The following is a 25,505-nucleotide window of genomic DNA, read 5'->3' as shown; positions in this document are numbered from 1 at the left end:
AGGAAACCACCCCTCTTTGGTAGAAAGAACTTGAGTCACAGAGCAGAATACATTGAGGAAATATTCTTCCCTGAACACATGCAGAACATCCTCATTACCTACAGCCTCAAGCAAACTCTAACACAACCACTAAGATGCAATTCCAGAAGTGATGGATCATTGCTCTGCAGTAAAACCTGGAGAATGCTGGCAAGATGATCTCTGTTGTTCTAAACAGCAGAACACCTATAAAGGCATTTAACTCACAAAAGAAAATTAATGGCTTTAATTATCAAAGCCTACTAGAAAAGGCATTCTTTAATTCCAGGATAAACTGCATTTAGGAAGCTTTTCATGAACATCTAAAAGGCTAAAGGGAATTGTTTACTTGCTTTAAGCAGTGACACAAGCTAAAGTATTAAAACCCCAAAGCTGCCAGGTAAGAAGCTGTACTCCAAGGTTGCTTGCACACACAAAACATGAAAATAAAATGCCACAGGCAAATTAAATCTCAAATGAGCTGACAAAAACTTCTCCACTGCTTGATGAAGTCAAAGCAAGAAGTACAATGTCTACCTAGCATCAATGTGGATAATCAGAGGAACCAAACACAAGGAATTCATTGTACAGCAAAAAAAATAATAAAAGGCTCTGAGAAAGAAAGTTTAATACAGAAAGTTGTGTGTGGACATTGCTAGATGTTGTAACAGTATGGTAAGGTTTAGATTTGCCATGATAAGTTTTAACTTAACTTTTTACAACGGAAATGTTATTTCTTATACCAATATAAATCAACAAAACTTTAAACCAGGAAACTGTATGGCAGAAATTAATATATTTTTAATTCAAAGCGCTTTTCCTTGAAATGCATTGGTAATAAAAACTGTGACTTCCTCATGGAATGCAGAAACAAAAGTGTTTCCCATTATTTAAACTAGAGATTTAAAGTATAAAATGTTAAACCACACAGAAAAAAAACCACCCACATCACATATTAGTGTTCAGTAACTTCAGATTATAAGGGTTTAATTTTTTAAAGCATGTCAAAAATATCAATATCAAAACCTTTTGATAATAATTTGACAAATGTTCATTCAATTGCAGGTGGTGCATTTAAAATACAGATGCTGAAATCAATAAGCCCTTTAATCAGGACCAGTTTCTTACTTCAACAGAGCTCTGACATTAAAGTCGTACTGTTCATCTGGATGGTAGATGCAAATGCTTACATATTTCAAATGGAAAAGCAGAGATTTTCAGCAACATTCCTCTAAAGAGACTATTTTTGTGTCTCTATTAAGCCAGACATTAATACTTTGCATTGAGCTGTTCAGCATTTTTACAAGACATCAAGCCTCTCCCAAATTAAGTAATTTCTTTTTTACTACCTTCGAGGAGGTCATCTTCTTCTATTCCTTTGACAATTTTAGATTTGTAGTCTCGAAAAAACATGTATTTAAGTAGCCTTCGAAGCTTCTTCTATGAGAAAAAAATACATTTCTATTAATGACTATTACATAGTTATTTCTTATTTAATAAACTTTGTAACACACAAACATACAAACGTGTAGCACATTAATCAGTAAATATAGCCTTTAAAATAGTTCTCATTTTAAATTCTGCAGAAAATCCATACATAGAAATTACCTTGTAACAGTAGCAAATCCATATTAAACAGTATTTATTTGAGCTCTTTGGTACTTTGCTGTGAGACAGAAATGAGTTTGACTTTCAGAAAGGAGAAATTCAGATATCAGCTTTTTTATGGAACTCCAAAATGTTTGCTTACTTCGGAAACTCTAGGCTAGAAATGCACACTTCCATGAACTTTGACTCCATATCAACCACTGATTTCAGAACAGCCTTACAGCTTTTATCAGATAAAGAAACTGCAATTTATTTTCATGTTTTAGTGGGGTTTAATTTTGAAATAGTTTTGTTCATTAGGTTTCACCTGTCAAATGAGGAAAAGAAAAAAAAAGGAGAGAAAAGGGTGAGAGAAAGAGGGAAACTAAGGAAGAAAAGGACATTAAGGAAGAATAAATAATGTAATTAAAAATAGTTGACAATTTTTAAAATAATTATTAACTGTGAGGAGAGAATTTTTTTTTTCTCTTGTTGACCTGCTCTACTTACTATTCAGAGAAAGCAAGGCCATACCCAAATTTGGAGGTTTTAGTGGGATAAAACACAGGAAAAATATTACAAAATATAATAAAGAGGGTTTATAGACAGTCTAAATAACTGAACTATAATGATTTCAATAGCAAATATCACATTGACACCCTTCATAAGCAGGGGGAAATCAGAATTATTGATTTTTAATTAAAGGGACATAAAGTATAGGGATCAATATTTATATCTTACTAAGAAATTGTTTTGAGCTCTAAAGCATATAATCTACCCTAAAGCTTTAGGAAAAAAAAATAAATTGATAATTGAAGCTATAGGAAAAAACCAATTATCATTTCAGATATTACAGAATGATTATAACATGCTCAATCACATACAAGTGCAAGCAGCTATACTTTTAAAATAAAGGTATTCATGATGATGGATTCCTTTACATAGGTTAAGAAAGCACTTGAAAACACAAAAGCAGCTGACTACATAAAATAAAAAATTTCTAATTACTGTACCTTATCTTTGCGCATTAAGAACAGGAGATCTTCAGCAGAGATGACTCGAGCTCCTCTCATCTGAGAAACTTCAGCTGCTTGCTGCAACTAAAATAAATGAATATATTAGAATGGCCTTTTCAGTGTTAAAAACTTTATTCACTGGGGTTTGTTTTAAATAAATTCAGATAATATTTTGCATGGTTGTCCATAGCAAAATACAAGCTGGGACTCTCAAAGGTGTCACTCACTCGAGTCTTGTTTGCCAAGAAGTGAATAACAATTTTATGAAAAGCCTGGAAGACCTTTGACAAATCTCAAGAAAAAGCTTTTTTGTTTATATTTAAAATGATTGCTTTTAAAAAGTCCTGCTGCCATTTTTTTTTCTTCTCTTAGCACAGAAAATGAACATATAATTCTCTCAGGCAATGTAAAAATGCCAAATTCTTGCCATAGCACTTTATCTGCAACTGTGGAAAGGCGGCTGATCGCTCTCCCAATTTTTTAGAATAACAAATATTAATTTTAAACAGCTTACCTAAGTATTTTTTGAAAGAAACTCTACCCCTACTCGACTTAGCATTAGTACAAACCAGACGCACATGAAGAACTTTTTTAGGAATGCTCTTATTTCATTTGGGAGAAAGAAAATGAATTGACAGGCAACACTGACTCTATTAATGAAGGAACAGAAAAACCTTATTGAACACAACAGGCCATTCAGCTGTCAAAGCAATAAAGATGGGACTGAGCAAGGAATGACAAAAAACCTGGTAAGAGGTGGCCAAAGGAGTGTGAAGCAATGGACGGCCCTCACATCCATTGTGACAGAGCCTACAAAGGCCTCAGACACCTCAAACTGTGCTGTATAGAGCAAAAAGTCTCTTTGTAAAGGACTAAGTACATCAGCTTTCAGTAGGTGCAGGAAATTGGGGTTTATACACAAAACCAGAACAGGGTTAGAAATCTGGTAACCTGGGTTATCTGCACAGCTGATGCTTATCAAAGTACTGGGCTAAGGAGATTCAACCCAAATGTGCAAAAAGAGTCAGTGGGATTTGCTCCTTTCCCCTCACAAGCCTTTTGTTCTGACTTGTGAGGGGAAAGGAGCAAATCCCATCATCATCATGAAATCACAGAATGGGCTGGAAGGAATTTTAAAAGGTCATCTAGTCCAACCCCCTGCAACAAGCAGGGACCTTCAACTAGACCAGATTGCTCAGAGCCCCATCCAGTCTGACTCTGAATTTTTCCAGAGATGGGGAATCCATCACTTCCGTGGACAAGCAGTTTCAGCATAAAGCATAATGCTGTATCAACTGAGATAGCAGGGGTGCCACACACTTTATCCTCTAAATTAAAAAACATAATCCAAAAAAGCAAGATTTAATTTTAAGGTTTTTTGCCCTTAGCCTTGTTAACCCACTGAAGGAAAACTGAAAGTGAGCACAGCACAAAAGTCATCAAAAGAAGAGACACCTTCAAAAATTCTTGATATTAAAATTCATACACACCTGTAACATGATCAATACACAGCAATTTAATTTATGTTCAAATAGCTCTGTATTCTTCTTTAGAAATGCATGAATGCACCTGAAAATAATTTAAAGAAATCCTACCCTTTATACTCACACTAGCAATGGTTTCACTCAGTATCACTGGCTGAATAAGTATATTATTAATCTGAGCTCCCATGCTGCTATGACTTGAAATAGGCCTATTCAGAAGTTAAAAAGATCAACAAAAACAGTAGCTGTTTCTAATATCCAAAGAAGGGGGGGGAGGGGAAGCTTTCATTTTGGCAAGTGTTCAGTGGGCAAAAGATTCAGTCCATAAATCATAATACCGGACTGCATTAATTTTTTTCCACACTAATCACATGAACACAAAACATTAACTGTATCTGGTATGCACAACACAAAAAATACTGCATGAAGAGGTTCAGATTTTCCCCTTGCAACCCTCTTTTGGCTCTTGCAGTCACCGAGACCAGAGAGATTTCAGGAATTCAGAAGTCACAGTAACATAATCTCACTTGAAAAATGTAAGAATGTGAAAAACGATAGCTCTATTTTTTGGCATAAGCAAAACAGTTTCTTATTCTGATTAGTCTGAGGGCACGCAAGCTACTTATGTTTCTAACATAAAATATAAAGAGCTGGATAAAAAAAAAAAAATTACCAAGAACGAGCCAATATTCCTCTCTGGTGTAAATCTATTGCAGCTAATGGATTTATGCCAAGGCTGACTTTGGCCCCGCTGAGCTTAAAAGTGTTAGAAAACCTGACCTTAGCATGGTGATAACACAACACAGCTTTCCCGAATATCATGTAAAACAATGGCAGAAATGTCCAAAGGGAAAGCATGCGCTAGTTCTCAAACATGCACACGGATGATCTCTTGGCCCCTTCCAATCCAAACCATTCCATGACTCTCTAAGACATAAAGTTCAGGTATGTTAATTTCCATGTGTAGCTAAAATACCTTATTTTTACAAATTGTAAACATGTGACAATGACATTTATAGCAAAGGTTGTGTGCGAGCTGCTTGCAGGAGCCTTGTGATGAAGGAAAGGAGAGTAAGGAGCAAAGGCCAAGTTCATGTCCCATTTGCATCTAAGTAAATCCTGAATAACACTGTTTACTTTAATGGAGTTATTCTGGGCTAAACACAAGATCAAAATCTGGAATAATATTCTCAGTTTCTACCAAAACAATGAAAACTTTATTCTCGTATTGCCTTGACTTCTGCATCTATTTTATTTTAAGGAATGGACACACAGCATTTAATTTCTTTGGCTTTAAGAAAGCAAAGTACGAAAATAATTACTTCCTGTACAGTTATAAAATATGGATTATTTATTCAAACAGACCATAATGAGTTATGCATTGGTACACGTATTTACCTGGGAAACCAGGGTATGCTCAGGTAAATATGTATCCAAGCAATTAAATAAAAATTACGTCCCACACAGCCGAGGCTGGGGGAAGATGTATTTATAGTTTAACACACACATAATTGACTCATTCAAACCACAAGGTGAGTGCTTTGCTATAATTAGTATTATAACAAACTGTCTTATTTGACTGTCCCAGAGTTGCCATTAATATGCAATAAGCCTGATTCCTGAATTTCTGGAGCTGAAGGTCCCGAGTCATTACGTGATGAAGGGAGATTTCAGGAAGCCGTGCCAAAGAACCGATCCATCTCCGAGCACCCAAGCATTTGTCATTCCAGAAAAGCCTTCTCAGCTCTCTGAAACCTGCCTCACCCCTGGCTGCAGTGGGAGCACGGAGGGTTTCATTCAGGGAGCAGCACTGCCTGTGACTCCATATGAGGGGTGGGGTGGAAATGCTGCAGGAACTGTTCATACAGGAGGTCACCACACAGCAATGGAGCAGTTATGGCAAGAATTTCCCACCATCTCCCTTCTCCAAGCCTCAGTGCCAGTCACAGAATTTGGGGCTGCAGCAGTTCCAACATACTCACTTCTCTTAATTTTTTCAGGTTTGAAAGTAGGTCCACGTTACAAAATATTTTGTTTGGGATGATATTGAAGAACAGAAAACAATCTAAATTACTCAGCTTTTTTAAGAAAAACAGACTAAATTCCCTCATACCAGCAAACAATGTCTGAGACCTCAGAGTCTGCATATATTTTTTATTACAGTAGAATTATGAACCCCTAAAAGTGAAGTTTAAATAACGGAAGTGTTGAAATGATTTTAACTATAGGAGCGCAAATAGCTCTGTTAATAATTAGGAGTTTATGAAAAATAAGTGTATTTTACAATTTTTCCCATTACAAAGAAGGTAGTATATACAGTAACTATATTTTAAAGCCTAAGAAGAAATGGCTGGGGAATAATATTTTAAAATGTAATCATGGGTTTAATGACTTTATGAAGTTAACTTTCTTGGCAGGATGAACTGAAGTATGTTAACAGTCACCTTACGGCTATTTTCTTTTTGCAACTTCTGCAAATTATAGATTTGTTGAAAGGAGTATTCATTCTCCTGTGACAGAAGCACAGTTACTTCAATGGGACTGTCTGCTTTTTTTCTTTCTTCCAGAATTATTTTTTCTTCCACTACCTCCAAAGTCAACAATCACCGATACTTCTTCTACAAAACCATCTTGATGGACAAACAGACAAAAAGCTGGAAAACAAACATACCATGTTGTGACATAATCCTTCCAGTTAAACTGCAGGACAGAGCTGGAATGGTGATGTTTGCATGCCTTGGAACTGCTGGGAGCCAAGAATAATGCTGCAGGAGCTATGATTTTGTTTTCATTATACAAGAAAATTCACCTGGATGAATTTTTTTTCAGAGGCAGGAAGGTTGTTGTTTTATTGAATATGCATTAAAATGTCCTTTTTTCTCACCTCTTCTATGTAAAAACCACACTCCTATAAAATTACCAAATAATATTCTGAATTCAGATAGAGTCCTGTAAATACATTCCAGAGCATCCTGATACTTTTATGAAGGCAACTAAATAGAAAAGGTAAATATAGGTTTTCACGTCAATCTTTCCATGTAATATTCACATGTTACTAATGGTGACACCTGAGCTTCTTATTCTAACACACAGGGAGGCAAAACACGGAATTTGTTTCCAAAACTCAGCAAAGGGATGTGCTTTATTCACTTAGCACATCCTGGGGAGATAATTACATTATGGAGCCCATTAGAACACCCTCACAGGTAATGATTTGGATCACTGCACAAGGGCTCACCAGCATGACTGAATCATCACAAGCTATCTAAAACAAAAAACATCCATCTGCAGATTAAAAGACAATAAATTTTCTTTTTAATAGGTACTTCGTTTCAAATGCAAGTATTTTTTTACTGAAGACCATTTAAGATAACATCAGTTGATTAAATGTGACCTCTAGAAGCTCTGTATCACATTTTGAGGCTTTAGAAACATAGAATTGTTTAACTTGGAAAATACTTTTAGGATCATCAAATCCAACCACTCCCCCAGCACTGCGATGCCACCACTAAGCCACGTCCCCAAGGGTCACATCCACACATCTGTTAATCCCTCCAGGGATGGCGACTTCACCACTTCCCTATACAGTCTGTTCCAATGTTTGACCACCCTTTCACTGCAGAAATTTTTCCTAATATCTAATCCAAACCTACTTTGGCACAACTTGAGGCCATTTAGTCTTGTCCTATCACTTGTTACCTGAGAGAAGAGACCAAATCCCACCTGCTTCAGCCTCTTTTCAGGGAGCTGTAGAGACTGCTAAGAGCTTTATTTTATAATAGGTTGGACATACAGTGAATCTCAGTCCATACAGATTATGAAAATAAGAAAACACAAGTTCATATCCCCCAGCTCCTGCCTTCTACTGAGATCTTGGTTTCAATGACAAAATTTACTATATCTGTCCATTTATGAAAACTGAGCTCTCAAGTCCCTGAAGCAAGATTTGAAGCAAGATTGACTGCTTCACCTCATCTTCTCTTGACTTCCAGTCCAGGCAGCTGAGAGAGCTGGATCAAGATACAGATACGAAGTCTACAGCTAGTTCCTCATAGCTGGAAAAAATTAACCCAAAAGCATCTTTGGCAATATGTAGGTAAAAAAGCATTAAGAACAAATGTGCAGGTTCAATACTCAATGGTTTCAATGTCAGGGGTGACAAGCAGCTGATATAAAATTAAGAACACAGGTCGTTTCAGCCACTGGAGAGAACAGCCCTTCCTTCAGCTGCCTTCAGACTGAAATTGGGTGAAAGTCAGCCCCTGGAGCTCCAAAAAAAAGCCCCACACCTCAGCTTACAGAGTTTTTACCACACCACTGCTATCAAAGAGCCCCACAGATCACTATGATGAATCTATTTTCTGAATATTCCCATCTGTTAAATTGAACAATTAATATGAATTTAGATATCAGCATCTCTCTTCACTTGACTCGCACTTCACATACTCCTGATCATAGAAGGTTAGACATTTTTTCTTGGTTTGTTCTTCATCACTTTTCGCAACATATTCAATACAATCAGATTAGAAAAAATACAAAAAAAGAAGCTACACACTCAGAGGGAGCAAAAACAGCAAAGGAAGAATGTGGACAGATTGTTTCTTCTTAAAGTTGCAAACAAGATCTTTCTAAAAATACCAAAGAAAAAGAAGGAAAAAATCAGAAATATATAAGGACCTTTAAGAAACTTCATGGAGTCAGCCTGTGTAATGGAGTGGGCCAACCTAAAAATGCACCATGTTCCTGGGCTTTGTTATCTATTGGAGACAGAATGATTCCTTTAAAATTATATTAGATTACTAAGGAAAAAAATTCAAGTAAACAGTGAAATTAATACCTCTATTTTGAAAAATATGAGCTTGAATCAAAGTATTTTTTAAAAAAATCTTTTCTTTATAAATAATTTAAGCTTAACTTCTTAAATTAGAAGTTAAGCTAATTCCCCATTTTCTGACATGCAGGGAAAAGAATTTAATGCATTTAGGAACAATCACCATATTTCAACTTTAGCTTCAGGCGTGACTTTTTTCTCTTTTTCCTTCCTTCAATTAAAATTCCAAAATCAACATTTTGGACCAACTTTTATAGCTGTAATTCTTCTACTCTCCAGGAAACAAAAGAAACCTATTGTACACCTGACATTTATAGGAGGTAACACCGACCAAACTAAGTGAATTTATACCAACAACGTTAAAACCATAAAGTCCCTCGGTACAGAAAAGTATTCAGACTCACTGAACTCAGTTTTAATGTGGTCAAATTATTCACTGGCTACATAGGTGTTAATTCAAGATTTGGTGTGTCACTGGGGATGGCCACAGCTGATGTTCTCTCCCACTGTTGGTGGTAACAGCAGGCAAGAAAACAAACTTGGAAACTTGTACTGCATCTATTATTATTATAAGGGAGGGAAAAAAAAAGCTTGAAAAATATCATTCAAGTGGAAATGATGGAGTAGTGTTCTTTAGAATGAGCAAGAGACTGTGAAAAAAGCTTTGTGAAGTGTGAACTTTATAGATATGAAAGATTCATTAGCCAACCTGAAACTGAACAATTCTCACAGCCAAAAGGCCTAATCCAACCTCAGCAAACAGATTTCCCCACTTCTGAAGCTGAGTGTAGATGTCCTCTGGTATGGATTGTCCCTGTTCTAGGATTGTCAGGATATTCTAAATGCTGAGGTAAGTGGTTCCATTCCATTGTAAATCACTGGCATTAATTTTTCCTGCATCTAAACTATATAAACTATGAAGTTTTGGAGGAAATTATTGTAAAATCATTGAATAGTTGGAGCTGGAAGGGACCTTTAAAGGTCATCTAGTCCAAATTAAAATAAAACTAACAAGATTTGGTCTGAAATTTTTTCAAAAGGGCTGCTTCTTTTTTACAGCAGTATCACTATAGATATTCCAAATGGAGAATCTCAACAATAACTACTATTTCCATCTAAGTTACATCTTTGAATGCCTTTATGCTACGAAATGTTACTTTTGAGAAATAAGAACATGCAAACTGTTTATCAATAAATGCATTCACATTTCCTCTAGCAAAAAAAAAACTATTAGAATTTACTATTCATAAGAACTGAAGATAACATTATTACTGAATATTTAGTTTATTAACTCAGATTCATTTCCTATCCATCAATTATTTCTAATTCTTTTCTTTCTCTAATATTACTGTGGCATGCAAACCAGCAGAGGTTTATATTATCCCCCAGCTTCCTGTCCTTTGGTTTCAAATCCCAGAAGAAACCACCACTCAGGACTATTCTTACACAGCTTCCAAGGCTGCAAGCAGAAAAACCCCGGTTCTCTGTTGATTGAGAGACCATCTAATATAAACAGGTTCCTTTCTCCCACTGCTGTTGAGAGCACCATTTGTTTAAATCATGTATCCTTACATTGCTCACACAGGAAAATAATCATTGCCCCATATTAGTTTCACTAGAACACTAAATAAATACTCTTCCTTTCCATATGACAGCAAATTGGAATCAGGCGTCACTGTCTGACACAGGGAGAATAAGACATGTATTTACCCACTCCAAGGCCAGAGATAAAGTGCTTTTAGAGGAAGCCTCAGGGTAATGAAGTATTGCTATGAAGAGCTGGCAACCATTAGTGCTCTGAATATATGGGACCTTGACAGGTTGGAGAGATGGGAAGAGAAGAACTGTCTGAAATTCAACAAAGGAAAACGCAGGAAGGACTAAAAACCGCTGGAACTGGTACAGGCTGGGACTGACCTGCTGGAAAGCAGCTCTGCACAGAAGGACCTGGGCATCCTGGGGGACAACAAACTGTCCAGGAGCCATCGTGAGCACTGAGGCCAAGGCCAATGGTGTCCTGGGGGCATCAGGAAGAGCATTCCCAGCAGATCCTGCCTCTCTGCTCAGCCCTGCTGAGGCACATCTGGGGTGCTGTGTCCAGTTCTGGGCTCCTCAGGACAAGAGAGACATGGAGCTCCTGGAGTGGGTCCAGTGCTGGGTGGCAAAGATGATGGAGGGGCTGGAGCATCTCCCTGATGAGGAAAGGCTGAGGGAGCTGGGGCTGTTCAGCCTGGAGAGGAGACACAGCTGAGAGGGGCCCTCAGCCCTGGGTGTCCCTGTGTGCAGGGAGGGCTCAGAGCAGGGCCCAGGCTCTGCTCTGGGGTGCCATGAAGAATATAAACATACTTAAAAAAATCAAATCTCAAAACATAAGCAAGACCATGCTCTGAAGATTTAGAGTTGGAGACAAAAGGAGAAAAAAAGGATTCAGATTCAAACAAAAATGCAAACATTAAAAATACAAAATACAAAAATACCAACATCTTCTCTTAGCTCCAGAAGTTTTCACAGCCCTGGAGAGAGATGCAATCATGTTCATGCTAGGGAATACCATGGTAATGATGGAAGACTTTGATGGAAGACTTTGAATTTTAAAAGATTTTACCTGAAATGATTCCCACTGGACTTCTTACTTTTCAATTCTCACCTACTCAAGTGCACATACCAACCAAGTGGAAGCTTCTCAGTCCGGATGGGGACTTCAAGTAAATTCTGCAGGATCTCTCTGATTAAACAGTGAGACATGTAAGAGATGCAGAGGACTATAGGTTTAAATGGTTTTGGATGCCAGAGAGACCACACAGGTGTCTTGGCTCCAGGTACATTATATTGCCTGCAGAAGTTTGAAACTCGGGTGTCACCTTGCAAGATGTATCCAAATTATTTGTAGAAAAATTCTATCCAAAAAATGCATCCAAATTATTAGTAGAAAAATAATCAAAATCATTTAGTTTTAATACTTTTTCAATCACAAGATGTGCAGAATACATTATGATACTGGAGAAAGGCTCATCCTGGCCTGAAATCTTTAATGTCAATGAGGACAAGGTATAATCAGAATGCACCTCAATATAGGCAGTTGCATGAACTTTTTTGTCTTATATCAAGAAATGTCTTTCCAGGACATTTCAAAATGGTTCCAATATTCTAAATCTGTAACTACTTTCTTCCAAGAATCTTCTAATCCAACAGAAAGGAAAAAATAGAGGGAAAACAATAGTCCCAGACCAAGGCTTACTCATTTTCATGTAAAAATGAGGAAAGGAAGTCCAATTTTTTCTAAGTATGTGTTGTTTCACTGTATTTTCTTATTCATTGGTATGAATTATAATTCTCAGAGCTTACAAAAAACCAGCTAAGGTAAATTGTGCAGGTAATAGTGATGCCTTAAGTTTTAGCCTTTATATTTTTCAGATTCTGTACTGTATTGGTGTGTGACTCTGAACTTCATATAAAGTGTTAGCAAGTTCTCCTCACAGTTGTCAGACAAAACAATCCTTTTTCAGCCTGAGAACCAAGGACACCATTGCAGCTTCAGTCCCAAAAAGTAAAACAAGAGCGAATTGAGGAGAGCAATCTGGAAGGATGGGACTTCATAACCTGGTGCTGAAACTAGACAATTAATCCCAATATGTAAGAGGACCAAAACTTATAAAAGAGTGAAAACTCATGACCAGTTGTCCATCTTGCATCCATCTTGGATAGAGCCATGGCCAGGCTCTTGTACTGCACTAGGTGTTCAATAAATACCTATTTTATTCTTTAACTTTGTCTAGCCTCTGTTCCAGGTAGCCTCTCTAGGCATCAACAGCATGAATGGGACAGATTTTGTCTTAGGAAAATCAAAGAAAGCAAAAAGGAGGGAGCTTTGCTCAGAGAGAAAAGAAAACACCATGAAGGAGCATAAATGTAAAAACTGAACAACAGATATTTGTGTCTGAAAAAGGCCCTGATTTCCTAACTCCTATTTAATGCTCATTCTTTAATTAACATTCATTTCCCAAGGACATAAGTTTGAAAAGGCTGTTTCACATTACTTTAGCACGAAGAGAAAGAATCACTTTTAAGCCATGAAAAGGCTGAGGAAAAAAAATAAACATGCCTTCAGAACATAATTTCCTCTTTATTGCTACTGCAAAGTTATGAAATGAAATCTATTATTTAATTACATTGGATCAAGCAACAGGAAGGGAAGGGAGTGTTTGAGTCACAACATCCCTGTAAGGATAAATTACTACACTTCCTCTTACTAAAAGACAGTTTTAATGAAAATGTGAAAATGGTTAAAATCAAACTACTGGGAGGTAGAAGGACCTTGCTAACATAAAAAACACATAAAATGCACTCTGAAAATCTGAACAGAAATAGTGATAAGATAACAACACAGGGGAAGAGTAGTAACATTTCTGCCAAAGCATCAATAGTTTGAAAATGATTACATTTATTCAGATTCTGAAGACAGTTTAAAAACTATACAACAGCTTCTGGGCCTGCTTTGTTTAATGCTTTGTATTGGAGATATTTAGACAATCTATTATGAAAACTTCAAACTTTATCTCCTATTACTACCAAAACTTTATTAACCATGTGGGATTTCCCTTAGCTCTGCTTCATAATGTTTACTAGATCCTTAAAATTGAATGCAACTGTTGGAATAGTTAAAGCATTTTAATTTTTAAGTAGGTTCTTGACATAAAAATTTGTGAGGGCTTTAAAGTCTAATGAACAAATAGACTGAATTCTAAGATCTTGGACTAGTTCACCTGGCAACTGATGAAGAGCCCACAACTGGGATATGAATGTACAAATGCTGTGTTCAGCTTGGGTGGAGATGCTCTGAAATTACCTTTTCTGGATACATTATCTTTTCTCAACATTAGAATATACTAAAATATGAGGGCATTTCACAAATAATTTGAATAACAATGGAAAGTATCTTTGAAGTTGTTCAGAAAAGCTCCTCCTAAGCCCAAGGGTGATATGAGAGACAGATATTTTTTTAAAAAAGTTATCCTGGAGGCAGCAGAGACTGATTTCCTGGTTCAGAGACTGGATTGACTTCTCAGGAGTGCAGGGTGGATGACATGAAAGGGATGAGTGTAAAACATGACAGTTTTTAAGGAAAGATGCAGAGAAGTTTTGAGACAGATAAAGGAAATAAGACAGAAATATCTCTTTGCAAAAATTTTCTAGATCAAAGACGTTTATGTGATTGGTCCATGGTTTACTTCCAAACTTCTAACAGTCCATCAAAATGGTCATAAAAAAAGCCCTTCCAGTCATGCAGAGTACTACAGAACCCCATGACTCTTGTATTATTTAAAGAGGTTTAATCTTCAATGGAAAATTTCGGAGGTTACTTGCTCTTAATGGGTAGAACTTGGACTTTACCTGTTGAATGCAGGAAAACAGAAAATGGGCCATGAACCTCCTTGAACATTGTGTGTATTTCTTATACTTCTCTTGAAGTTCAGGTTATTGGCTACTGTCAGATTTGAACTGACTATGGAGAAATTTGGTCATACTTAATAAATTTCTGAATATTTTACCTACCAATACTTCATAATTTCCATATTCTCTAACTGGGTATGAACTGGAAAGGCTCTGGCACACAGTCAGCCCAGTCAATCCAAACCACTGCCAGCTGACTGAGCCAGGAGCCTGATAAAACAGAGGAAGTAGAGATTCATGTCAAGGGACAAAAGTACTCAGTATTTTGCAAAAACCTCTGGAAACTGGCAACAGGTCCAAGCAGAGAAGAGAAATAATTTCCCCTACCCTGAGGAGAACTCTGCTTTGGGAATCCAACTTTGCAGCCTTGTAATTAAGTGCAGCTCCACTGAAATTGCTCACGTGTTAAGTTACGAAGGCTGAGCCCAAAGCCAGGATACCCATTACTGGTGCCAGAGGAGTCAGAAGATAATGCCAGTGATGCCAGTGGGGAGGAGGAAAATTAGTGTTTCCAGTCTTTATCTTGATCCATTGGGAGGCACAAAGGAAAGTGCCAGCAGGTCTAAGTTCCAGAGAAACATCACTGAAATCTTCAAGAGAAGATGAGAGTCTCAGGGCAAAAAAGCAAGGACATAAAGTAACATCTTGATTCTGTGATTCTGTCCATGGTAAAAGTTGAGCCTGAGCACAACCACCAGGATTCTGATGTTTATCTCCTAGAAAAATTGTAACACAGGTTTCTACAAGAAGAGATCGTTATGTTTTTGCATAAGTGAACAGTTTAAAGGGGGTGAAAAAAGGACATTCTTCTCTAATTATTAGAGATATTCTCTGCAGTGTTTATGGAAATAGAGGGAAGACTATAGACGGTAAAGTGCAACAAACAAAAAACCCACAAAACAAAAAAATACCAAAACACATGACAAATAAATGGAAAAGTACTTTCCTTACTGAAAAAACAATAGGACAATTCCATTTCTCTCATGCATTTATAAGAAGGTGAACTTAAATATTAGTCACAAACTGTTAACTATGTTTACCAAAAAGAGTGAAAAGAAGAGTGAGTGAAACCAATACAGGTGTCACAAAGATAGAAAGAAATCTCTGTGCTCAAAATGACAGAGTGAATGATGCTTCTGTGAAAGACATGAGGAAGGAATGATCCAAAGGGAAATGTAGAGTGTGGATCAAGAGGTAGCATAGAAAAGCTGAAGGCTGGGTAAAATTTTAGAAGGAACATTGATTATTGAGGGGATTTTAAAGGTCAATAAAGTAGGGGTAAGATTTTTAACAATCAAGACAAAATTGTCCATTAATAACAGTTCACTCCTCTTTTGGGTTGCTATCAAGGCTGACTCCTGTACAGTGAAAAAGATAGGTTACCTATGTAAATTTTACATGTTCACATGACAGTGATATCTGCTCTACATCCACTTTACAAACAGGCCAGAGGAGTCAACCACACCCCACACATGGACAGGTATTTGCCTTCATTTGCCTCCCTCCCCATTCCATTAGCAGCACTCCTTCACTGCTAACAATTGCACTCTCATGCAATAGGAAACAGCTGCAAAATAATGCAGAAATATATATAAAAAACACCAAACCAACCAAACTTCTACTCAGCTTAAATTTAGAGTTTGTTGTATCTAAACTTGCATGCACTTCTAAGCAAAAACTATAAATATTTCCCAGAAGCTAAAGCTGTGAAATGCAGAGGTGATTTAGCAGACATGCAAACCATAAAAACTGTGCCTGATACATTTCTCTTCTAATTTAGAGTAAGTGGGCCAGTCTTATATCATACAGAATCGTAATTCTCAGTGACATTTAAACCAAAAACTAACTAAACATTTAAACTAAAAACCTGCAAACCTCCATAAAGCTTTACAAACAGTATCAGTCATTTTAATATAAAGCTAAGAGACAGTAGCATAAACACTGTCATCACAGTAACTACTTTGCTGCTCAAAACCTGTACCTGGAATACTAGAAAAGTAAACTCATACTCATAACAAGTCACTTTTCAATCAGTGGCTTTTTGAGAAGGAATAGGATCTGTAGCATGCAAGAAAGCCACACTATTAGAAGTCAAGAAGTATAGGAATGAAGGACTGTCAAAAGTAAGGCTTAATTAGGTTTGCAAGTCAAATTAAGAAGCAAAGCAAAGGAGGCTTCAGACATAAACCAGGATAAAAAAAAGATAATTTGTGCTGAATGAAACAGAGATGGAAAATCTAAACATTGTTCCAAAACAGGAGAATCATTTTCACTGAGCATTGAAAAGAACTGAGGTTTTGAGCACGGGAGCAAAGGCTGCACAACTCATGGAAGAGATGTATTGGATAAAATTATTTCTACTGTAATGAATGGAAGCAAAACTCAAAGATTTTAATTCACTCCAGTCATCAGCACCGGATATATCTGATGTGAATGAACTGTAAACATAACAATGTCTGCTGGCATTAATATTCAAATAAATCAGCTTTGTTTGGGGAAGCTGAAGGGATCAAATAATTATAGGCTGCTGCCTATGAATAACTGAAAAGCAATTAAAAAGATGACAGATTCAAATTCTTCTTGTTAATGTCAGATGGTTTAATGAGGGATGACAGCGGCAAATTGCGATTTGGAAGGAGCAAGGAGGATGTTGGGAAAACCTCTCTCATGGAAGGACAGAGCTGCTCTGCAACAGTTAAACAGGAGAAGCTCTGAAAAAATTCCTTGGTGGAGTTGCCAAAGCATGAGCTGGACAAGGCCATGGCTGAGCAGATCTGGTACTGGTGATGGGCCTCATTTGATTGGGTTGGATCAGATATCTCCAGGGGCCTCACTGCATTTTGTACATTCTTGCAGTTTTTGAGTAGAGAAAATTACTTCTCTTCCTACTGGTTCCAGCACAACAACCACCCTCTCCTGAGTTAGAGTTCCCTATCTACTGCTATAGCAAAATTAAAATTCTGATCAAAAATAGTCTGTCAACAAAGTCAAAGGGCGGAAAGAGCCTGAGGGCTCTGCAAGAGACAACACAGATGGAGGTGAGAGCAACCTCACAAAATTTTTGAATTACTGCTACAATTGTCAATATCCCCAGTATCTACTAGGAGGAAAAGCCTGTAATGGCACTGTTAATAAGGAGTCAAAGAAAGGTCTGCTCCTTCACCCCAGGCATCTCACAGTGCACTGAACAAGAGGTAGGACAGGATGAAATTTGGTGCTTCCTTCAGTAAGAACAAATAAATGCATAAAAATAACAGACTTAGTCACAGCAAGTCACTGAGGCTGAGAATGGCAGTTGTGTGTAAAATGAGTTGAGCAAAGTTATTGGGATTTCTTTTGATACAACTTGAATGAAAATCAGCTTCTATGATGGTGTAAGTATTCCCAGAGTAGACTCCTTAATTATTTACAGCCTTGGTTCATTCAGATAAATAGGCTGTGCTAATATGTGTTTGAGCTTCACTTCGGAGAAAAAAAAAGGTTATTTGTTACAGATGTGAGTATCTCTGTGCTGGGTACTCACCACATGCTGCAACCAACAATAAAATGCAGAGTGGTTGAGCTCATGCCTCACAGTAAACTTCAGAATTTCATCTAGTTAAGATTTGCCTTCTTAAAAGCCTGTAAGCTAAAGCCTCAAGATCTAATGCACAAGGCCTTTTTAATGGATTCATGTACACAGTGATTTGGGGTTGAGTTACTATTGTTAATAAACTTAAGGCTGCTGGAGTTTTTACATTCTCTTTAGATAGATTTCCCTTTATAACTTACAGATGTAATAAACTGTAATGCATCAGCTAATGAATGAAAGAGATGAGTCTCTTGAGATGGCAACATCATAGAGAGTGCTTCTCCTTTTCAGAGATGCTTGCAGTGAAACTGGTGGCAGAGACAGTGGAACTGACACAGTGATCCCCCCATCAGGACAGATTTCAGGTTGTAAATAAACAGACAACACCACAAAAAGTATATATTGCAGTGTCCTCCCAAACTCAATTCTGGAAGTACTTCATAAGGAACATTATACCCATTTTCTAATTTAATACCTGATGCACAGAAACAAAAATCAATTAATCTGCGGTCAGTTTACATTTTTCTGATTCTAGGTCATAACTTCACTACTTGACCCTGTCTTGAGCATGACCCAGTGGGAAATACTTATACCTTTTATCCCTAATTTGTCAATGTCAGGGACAAACCATCTTTTTGATATGTCATTCCAATCATCTGCAATCTAATCGGTACAATGGCAATCTGTGCAAATAATTCTATAGAGCACTCTGTGATGTCCACATTTGGTTGTCCTATGGTAATTTCAGTGATATCTAATGTCAGCTGATGAGCACTGAATGTTCTGTTAAATGACATTTAATGTCAGAAACTAGATATAAAAAGACAATTTGCTGAGCAGATTTCCCATTTCACAATGCACAGAAAATGCATCTGGGTGTTTCCCATTTCTTCAGCCTTCAGTCAGTTGTAGAAGTTCAGCTTTCCACAGTCAATGCAAACAAAATCACCAGGAGAATTCACCTACTGTGGCTCCAGAAAATGCATCATCCATCATGATACTGGTCTGAGAGGCACATCAGATTGCCTAATGAATTTGCATTCATTCTCTAGAAGACTTTACTAACAAAGTCAAAGCAAGGCTGAAGGATCTTTTGATAGATTTGGCCAAACACAATGTTGAGGGCTGTAGCAGTAATGGGCAATTCTTTTGAAATACACTATATCCTGACAGGGGATGAAATAGTCTCTAGTTTGAAAATCTAGCTTAATTTCAGGGAATTTATATGCCTAAAAGATAGACAGACTTTTGTTAATAGCCTCTTATAATGAAAGGGTTTTTAATTAAGTAGAAATAGTGTTGTCTTATATCATCTACAGAGTAAAGCAGTGCATCTAATCATATAAGTAATATTATCTTAGATGGACAGTGACAAATTCCACACCTAAGTATTAATAAGTTGGTTCTACTAATAGCAAATTATTCATTGAGTGCATACAATGGCATTTCTGGCTGCAGAACAATGATGTGTATGTGAGTCCTAGAAAATAAATGTGTTCATTCTCAAAATTTCCCTGTACGCCTGCTTCCAGTCTGTGAATGCCAAGTATTAAAGTAAGTCTAGAAATACTACTTTCTTTTTAGGGCTTTATATTTAGATCAGAAGGAGCTTCCTACAAACCAGCAAGGGCAAAACATTTGAACTCACTCAGTACAAATGGAATCTCCTTGGCCCCAGCAAAGCTAAAAACTGAAATGATTTCTTGTCCTGGTGCTCCATTTTCTATTTATTTTGTGCCCCAGTATTTTACAGAGGTGCAATTTCTGAAAATTTATGCTTCAGTGCAAGTTCACTTTTTGTAAAAATGGTGTAGCCAGCAGTGTGCTGGAACACCCACTTTATAATTACATGTTGTAATTTCAAGTGTGCCATTCTTGCCACCCATCTGATCCAGAATAATAATGTGTCACAGTTTAGCTCTCTGTCATGGAAAATAATATCACCAGTGTTCACTTTTGTGAGGGAATAGGGAATCACAGTACTCCCCCTTCAAAATATTTTAATGTATCCTCTTTTCTTTCCTACCTGTGTTCCCACCTCCCACATCAGTGGCTGTTTCAGCACTGAGCAGGGGTGGGGAAAACTGAGTGGCATCCTTCCCTTCCATCACTGGGACCACAATTCAAACCTGATCTAAAGTTCTAATTTACATCAGCACTGGATCTTCAGCTGCCATCAACCTCACAAAATGTCCTGTCCACAGCTGCATGTGAACATCAGTGGCTGCCTGGGCTTGGGAGCAGACAAGCACAGCACAAATTACCAAAACAAAGTTGCACCTCTTCCTCTTTAGGTTTCTAACACAAAGTTTCCACAAAGAAGAGATGCTTATTTTCTCAAGTTCATCTGTGTTTTACAATATTCTCAAATATTTTTAGTATTTCCTCCATACATCTCTTCCAGGGACACCAATGCTGGCTAGTAAAACACAATCTCTATTCAATATAATCTCATACTCCTGCTTTTTAAAGAAAAAAAAAAATCAGCTATGTGTGACTGGATTTGTGATAGCTAAACTTGAATGTCCTGTCAAGTTGGTTTTTTCCAGCATTCTAAAACTCTTTACTTTTCAAAACATACCGCTAAGTTTTTAAGAGCTAATTTTACTATAAATTACTTTCTCTCTTACTATTGTTTATCTGTAATTAGCCTTTGTTTTGCCATTTTCTATGCCCCATTTCACTTAAGAATAACATTCTGATTTGAATATGCGAGAAAAATGTACTTGGTAATTTTCAATTTAGACAAGACAAAAATAATTTTTTTACTTCAAAAGGCATAAGCTTGGAGTATTTATGTACTCCAATAATGACTTTTGAAAAAAGTCAATCTTCAGTGAAAAATCATCACAAATATCTAATAAACGTTCCACGAAGTTAGAAATAAGCAAGGATTAATCCAGATTTAAAAGGGGTTTTCTACCATTTTACTTTTTCCTGTTTTCCTGGTTTTGTCAAGAGGTTAGAAAACAGTTGCAAAATAAATGTCAAATATTGTTAAGCTGAAAGTACAATTTTGATCACAACACTAATATTTTCCCTGAACTTCAAAAGGTTCAAATCCTACTCAAAACATAAAAGGGGAGCCTGCTCAGAAGTGGTGGAATTGCCCCCCTGAAGTATCCAGAAACAAGTGGATCTGGTGCTGAGGGTCATGGTGTAGTGGTGGATGGACTTGACAGTGCTGGGTCAACAGTTGGACTCGATGATCTTAGAGGGCTCTTCCAACCTTAATTATCCTGTGACTCTAAAAATCAGCACAGTTTAGGTATGGCACAAAGGAAGATAGAGAGAAAAAATGGGCAGAAGGTCTCGGGGAACATTAGGGCTTTAAGCAACTCTCAGATTAAGAGAGGAAAGACAAGGAGCTTGGTTTAGTCCTCCCTGAATTTCAGTGGATAAAAAAGTACTTCTAGGGAAACATGCCAAAATGCAGTCCTGAGTAAACACAGACGAGTCGAGAGTGGAGAGAGAAATATTCAAAACACCAGTGCTAAGATGATATTGAATCCTTGAAAGCAGATGAGGCTTGAAAGCCCACTGATGAAAAGGAAACAGGGTAAGAACAAAAATTTGCGGGATGCCCAAAGAAAGTAAGAAAATTCTGTTGAAAGATACATTGAATTACACAGTGGAGGGAGAGGAAGATTGGAAGAATATGGTGTTTCTCTTTGGGCTGAAAAAAACCTCTTCACTTTAAAGCAAGATTTAAAAATGATGTAACCACTCTAAGGAGAATCACTTCATAGTTAGAGAACTGGAGATCAAAAGATCCTCAAAAGTTCTTTGCTCCAAATGCAAGAAGAGCTGTGTTTTCCATTTCTAATGCGTAGTATTTGTTCCAGACTTGATGCACTCCCTGGTCAGTTGTCCTTTCTCTATAACAGTAAAAGAGTAAGAGTAAGTCCTTTCATGAGTATGTGTATTTCTGATGGAAACCACCAACCCACTCCCCTCCTTACAAGGTCACACTTGTCAAAGAGTTGTACTAAATATAAAGTTTCACATTACCTTTATCTTCTGTTCAAGTAGTACAGAGGCAAACTGTTTTGCACCTGCAGCTTTTATAAGGCTGGAGTGGGATTTTAAAGGAACTGCTGAAGTGGTTGAACACTTTATGTGTGAGACCCAGCCTGTGCTCTACATATTTATATTTGTTTAACAAATCATTATCAGCCAAATTAAATTGAAGTGTGAAATATGGCACTCTGGAAAAATGACATACACCACCCTTGCCCACTGGTGGAAAGAATAAGGCAAGAAAATAGGAAAAGCTCTCACGCCATTCACAGGACTTTCAGTATTAAACAACCAGGCACAGAGATCATATAAATTACAGAGATGCATATATGAAAATGTGGGCTTTTTTAGAGAAACAGCAGTACTTCTTCAGTAAAATAATGCTTAACTCTTTTAATCACACAGCTAGTGGGTTCAAGCACCTCCACCTCCTATCCATTCAGGAGTGGACATTTTCCTAATGCTTCTGCATGACCAATTCTCTTCTCAATCATCTTTGTGGCTTCACCTCAAGTCCTGCATGCAGTTCTGGGTGCCCCAATATAAGAAGGACATAAAGCTATTAAAAAGCATCCAAAGGAGGGACATGGAGATGGTGAAGAGGCTGGAAGGGAAGCCTCATGAAGGCCAGCTGAGGTGATTTGGTTTGTTCAGTCTGGAAAAGAGGAGACTGAGGGGAGACCTCACTGGGGTCTTAAACATCCTCACAAGGGATAGAGGATGAGACAGGACTTGAGGAAACAGCTGGAGCTGACTCAGAGGAAGTTTAGGTTGGCTATAAGGAAAAGGTTCTTCACCCACTGGAACAGGTCCCCCAGGGAAGTGATCACAGGCCCAACCCTGGCAGAGCTCAAGAAGGGTTTGGACATCGTTCTCAGGCACAGGGTGGGATTGTTCCAGTTGTCCTGTGCTAGGCCAGGAGTAGGACTCGATCCTTGTGGGTCCCTTCCAACTCAGGATATTCTTCACTTCTGTGACCTTCCATTCAGAATTGTCTACAAATAGAGCTCTCTCTCCAGGCCATGTCAGTAAGAAGGAATGTAAAGTCAAATGCAAGGCCTTGATGAATTTATAAAGAATGGGAGCACCATATATAAGCACGTGTATCACACCAGTGCCTGTTCCCAGCTGGGCTCATGATGTTCTGGAAAACTGCAGCAAGCAAGAGCTTTGCACAAGTGCCACATGGAAGCAGAAAGGCCACATGTAATATTAAGCTGAATTTGCTAACAATTTTCTGATAAAATGCATTTTGTTTTGAAAATACTCATGCTCTAGAACTCTTTTGGAAGAAATATCTATCAGAGATTGATAGCAGCCATCACTACCAAACGCCAAAACCTGACCATGGAGCAACAGCAATCTTTCTCACTCTCTCTTTGAAGGACACATGTTTGTATCAGTACCTTCTTAATTTTTTTTTTCTCAGAAAAATCCTTTTTTTAATTTTTTTAAAGCATATCATACATGACTGGCCAATAGACATTTATTTAATTCTACACAAAAAAGTGAAACTATTCACATAGGTTAAAAAAAAATAAGGAACAACAAATGAGAATGAGGCTTTTATGGCTCTCATCTAGAAGAGAGAAAGCTTGAGTTAAATTCCCTTGCCTGAACTAGGCAGAAACTGAAGTATCAACTTCCTGTGTACTCCAGGCAGTTACACAGAAAACTGAAGCCTGGTGCAGAGGAGGTTTCCTTCTGTATTTCAAAGAAATCTTCAAAATATTTTAGTGTCATTCAAATACAGGAAAGATCTCTTTTCAAGCTTTATAATAATTATTGTTCTGGAAACCTTATAATATAAACTTCAGGCCTGATGGTCACTGAGTGCCAGTGGATTAATTAACTTCTCTTAGGTTATTCACAGAAAAGAAATAATTTTCCTACAGTCAGTTCAGTCAAAAATGAACATTGCCATCATCCAAGAAAACACAGATACCACAGAGAGAGAGAGATATTTTGCCTGATAAGATTCAAAAATCAGGCTGTAAGTCTTCAGTGCTAAGACAATGCCATACATAAGCAATGCATCCACATTCAGTCACATCTGAAGTTTTTCTGCATCATCTTTCCCCTCTAAGAGTCATCAAATGCACATTCAGCAAATCTGGTACTCAGAAATAAATGACACCCATAGGCACATGTCCCAGATCCCCCCATTTACCAGCATGGGTTGGAAAGTTCTCAAAACCTCCCTTTGGTTCTTAGAAATAACTGCCACCTTCAATTTTATTTTCCCAAGATCTTCACCACCTCCAGTTGCAGAGATGTGAATGATGAATCATTGAACTGACATCCCAAAAAGGATCATCTGTCATCTGTTAAAATTACAGGCTATGGAGGTAGGGATGTCTGCAGTTAAGCATAGGTCTGATTTCCTTTCTGTAATTTTGATTCCTTTAAAAAAACTTGAGATAAAGTGCACCAGAAATAGCTTAGTACTTTACTAGTATTGTTTAAGTGAAAAAAAAAATTGGCAAATATTGAAAACCTTTGTATTCATTTTTGAAGAATTATAAACATCTTTATTCTGCTGAATAAAATCTTGCACTCATTAAAAGGGTTTTGCAATACCTGAGAAAAATTAGGCACCAGATGTGGTTGATTGGACTTATGAAAAAATTGTATTTGCACATGCCAATGGATAATTGTTTGGAATTCAGAAGCAAAATCTACAAAGTTTCCATCTGCAGCAGCCAGAGGGCTGGAAATTGAACAGAATTTTCCCTACAATTTCTTCTCCTAAAAGCTGTCCCTGGCAGCTCTGTGCAGCACTGCCCATATGAAATGAAAAGGGAATGAGGTTTTTTTCTTATGTTCTCAATGCCTTCCCTTTTGCCTCCTGAGCAACCTGGAGAGTGACAAGACTGGTGGGAGAAACCTGTTAGGTGTCTCCTCCTACACGGATACTTTCCAATTAGCACTTATCTAGATCTTATTTATGGTTTTAAATACATAGAAATATTCCTCTCCAAAGACAGCGAAATGCAGCCCAGAGGCACTGGGTAACTCATGGACTCCCATAATCAATAAATCACAAAACCCAGTGCAAACCTCAAGAAATTGGTTCTGTCTCCACACATAGGAGACACAGCACCTTCCCATCAGCAAAGCAACAAAAATCAGAACGTCTTTTTTTGTGATCTGTCATCCTATCCTGAGTATCCTGAGGGATTATCAGAACAGGCAGTGGAAGGCCAAGGATGAATTGTTCAAGACTTCAGCTAATTAATGGAAGGAAAAAGATGGTCAGTTGACAAGGGAAAAGAACCAGCTATTGTTCTGATGATGAAAGAAGCACTTCAATAGGCAGGCGACTTGCCTCCACCCTCCATTATAGCTCAAATAGTTTTGCTGGCGGTTCTTTTATAAGAACTCAATTGTTCCAAAGATATAGCACTTCCAAGGAAAAATAAAGCAAAAACACCCCCTACCTTAAGAATTTAAAGTCTGAGAATTTAATGCAGCATTTTGAGACAAAACTAAAGTATTTTCATCATAGTCAGGCATCTTAAGAGATC

General features: G+C 37.4%; 1 protein-coding gene across 7 annotated transcripts in view; it reads right to left on the bottom strand.

The window, feature by feature from the left end:
- SUPT3H (SPT3 homolog, SAGA and STAGA complex component) overlaps nucleotides 1-25,505 on the bottom strand; it is a 255,443-nt gene that overhangs the window by 83,033 nt on the left and 146,905 nt on the right. For all 7 annotated transcript variants that reach the window (XM_059843063.1, XM_059843066.1, XM_059843068.1 and 4 more), the window contains 2 exons: nucleotides 2,619-2,705; nucleotides 1,368-1,458 (listed from right to left, as the gene is read on the bottom strand). In XM_059843063.1, coding sequence (XP_059699046.1) covers nucleotides 1,368-1,458; nucleotides 2,619-2,705 — 178 coding nt within the window. The remainder of the gene's footprint in view (nucleotides 1-1,367; nucleotides 1,459-2,618; nucleotides 2,706-25,505) is intronic.

Source organism: Haemorhous mexicanus, chromosome 3, assembly GCF_027477595.1.
Source record: "Haemorhous mexicanus isolate bHaeMex1 chromosome 3, bHaeMex1.pri, whole genome shotgun sequence".
Classification (NCBI taxonomy): Eukaryota; Metazoa; Chordata; class Aves; order Passeriformes; family Fringillidae; genus Haemorhous; species Haemorhous mexicanus.
The sequence above is the reverse complement of the archived record's forward strand: the minus strand, read 5'-3'. Positions and strand labels throughout refer to the sequence as shown.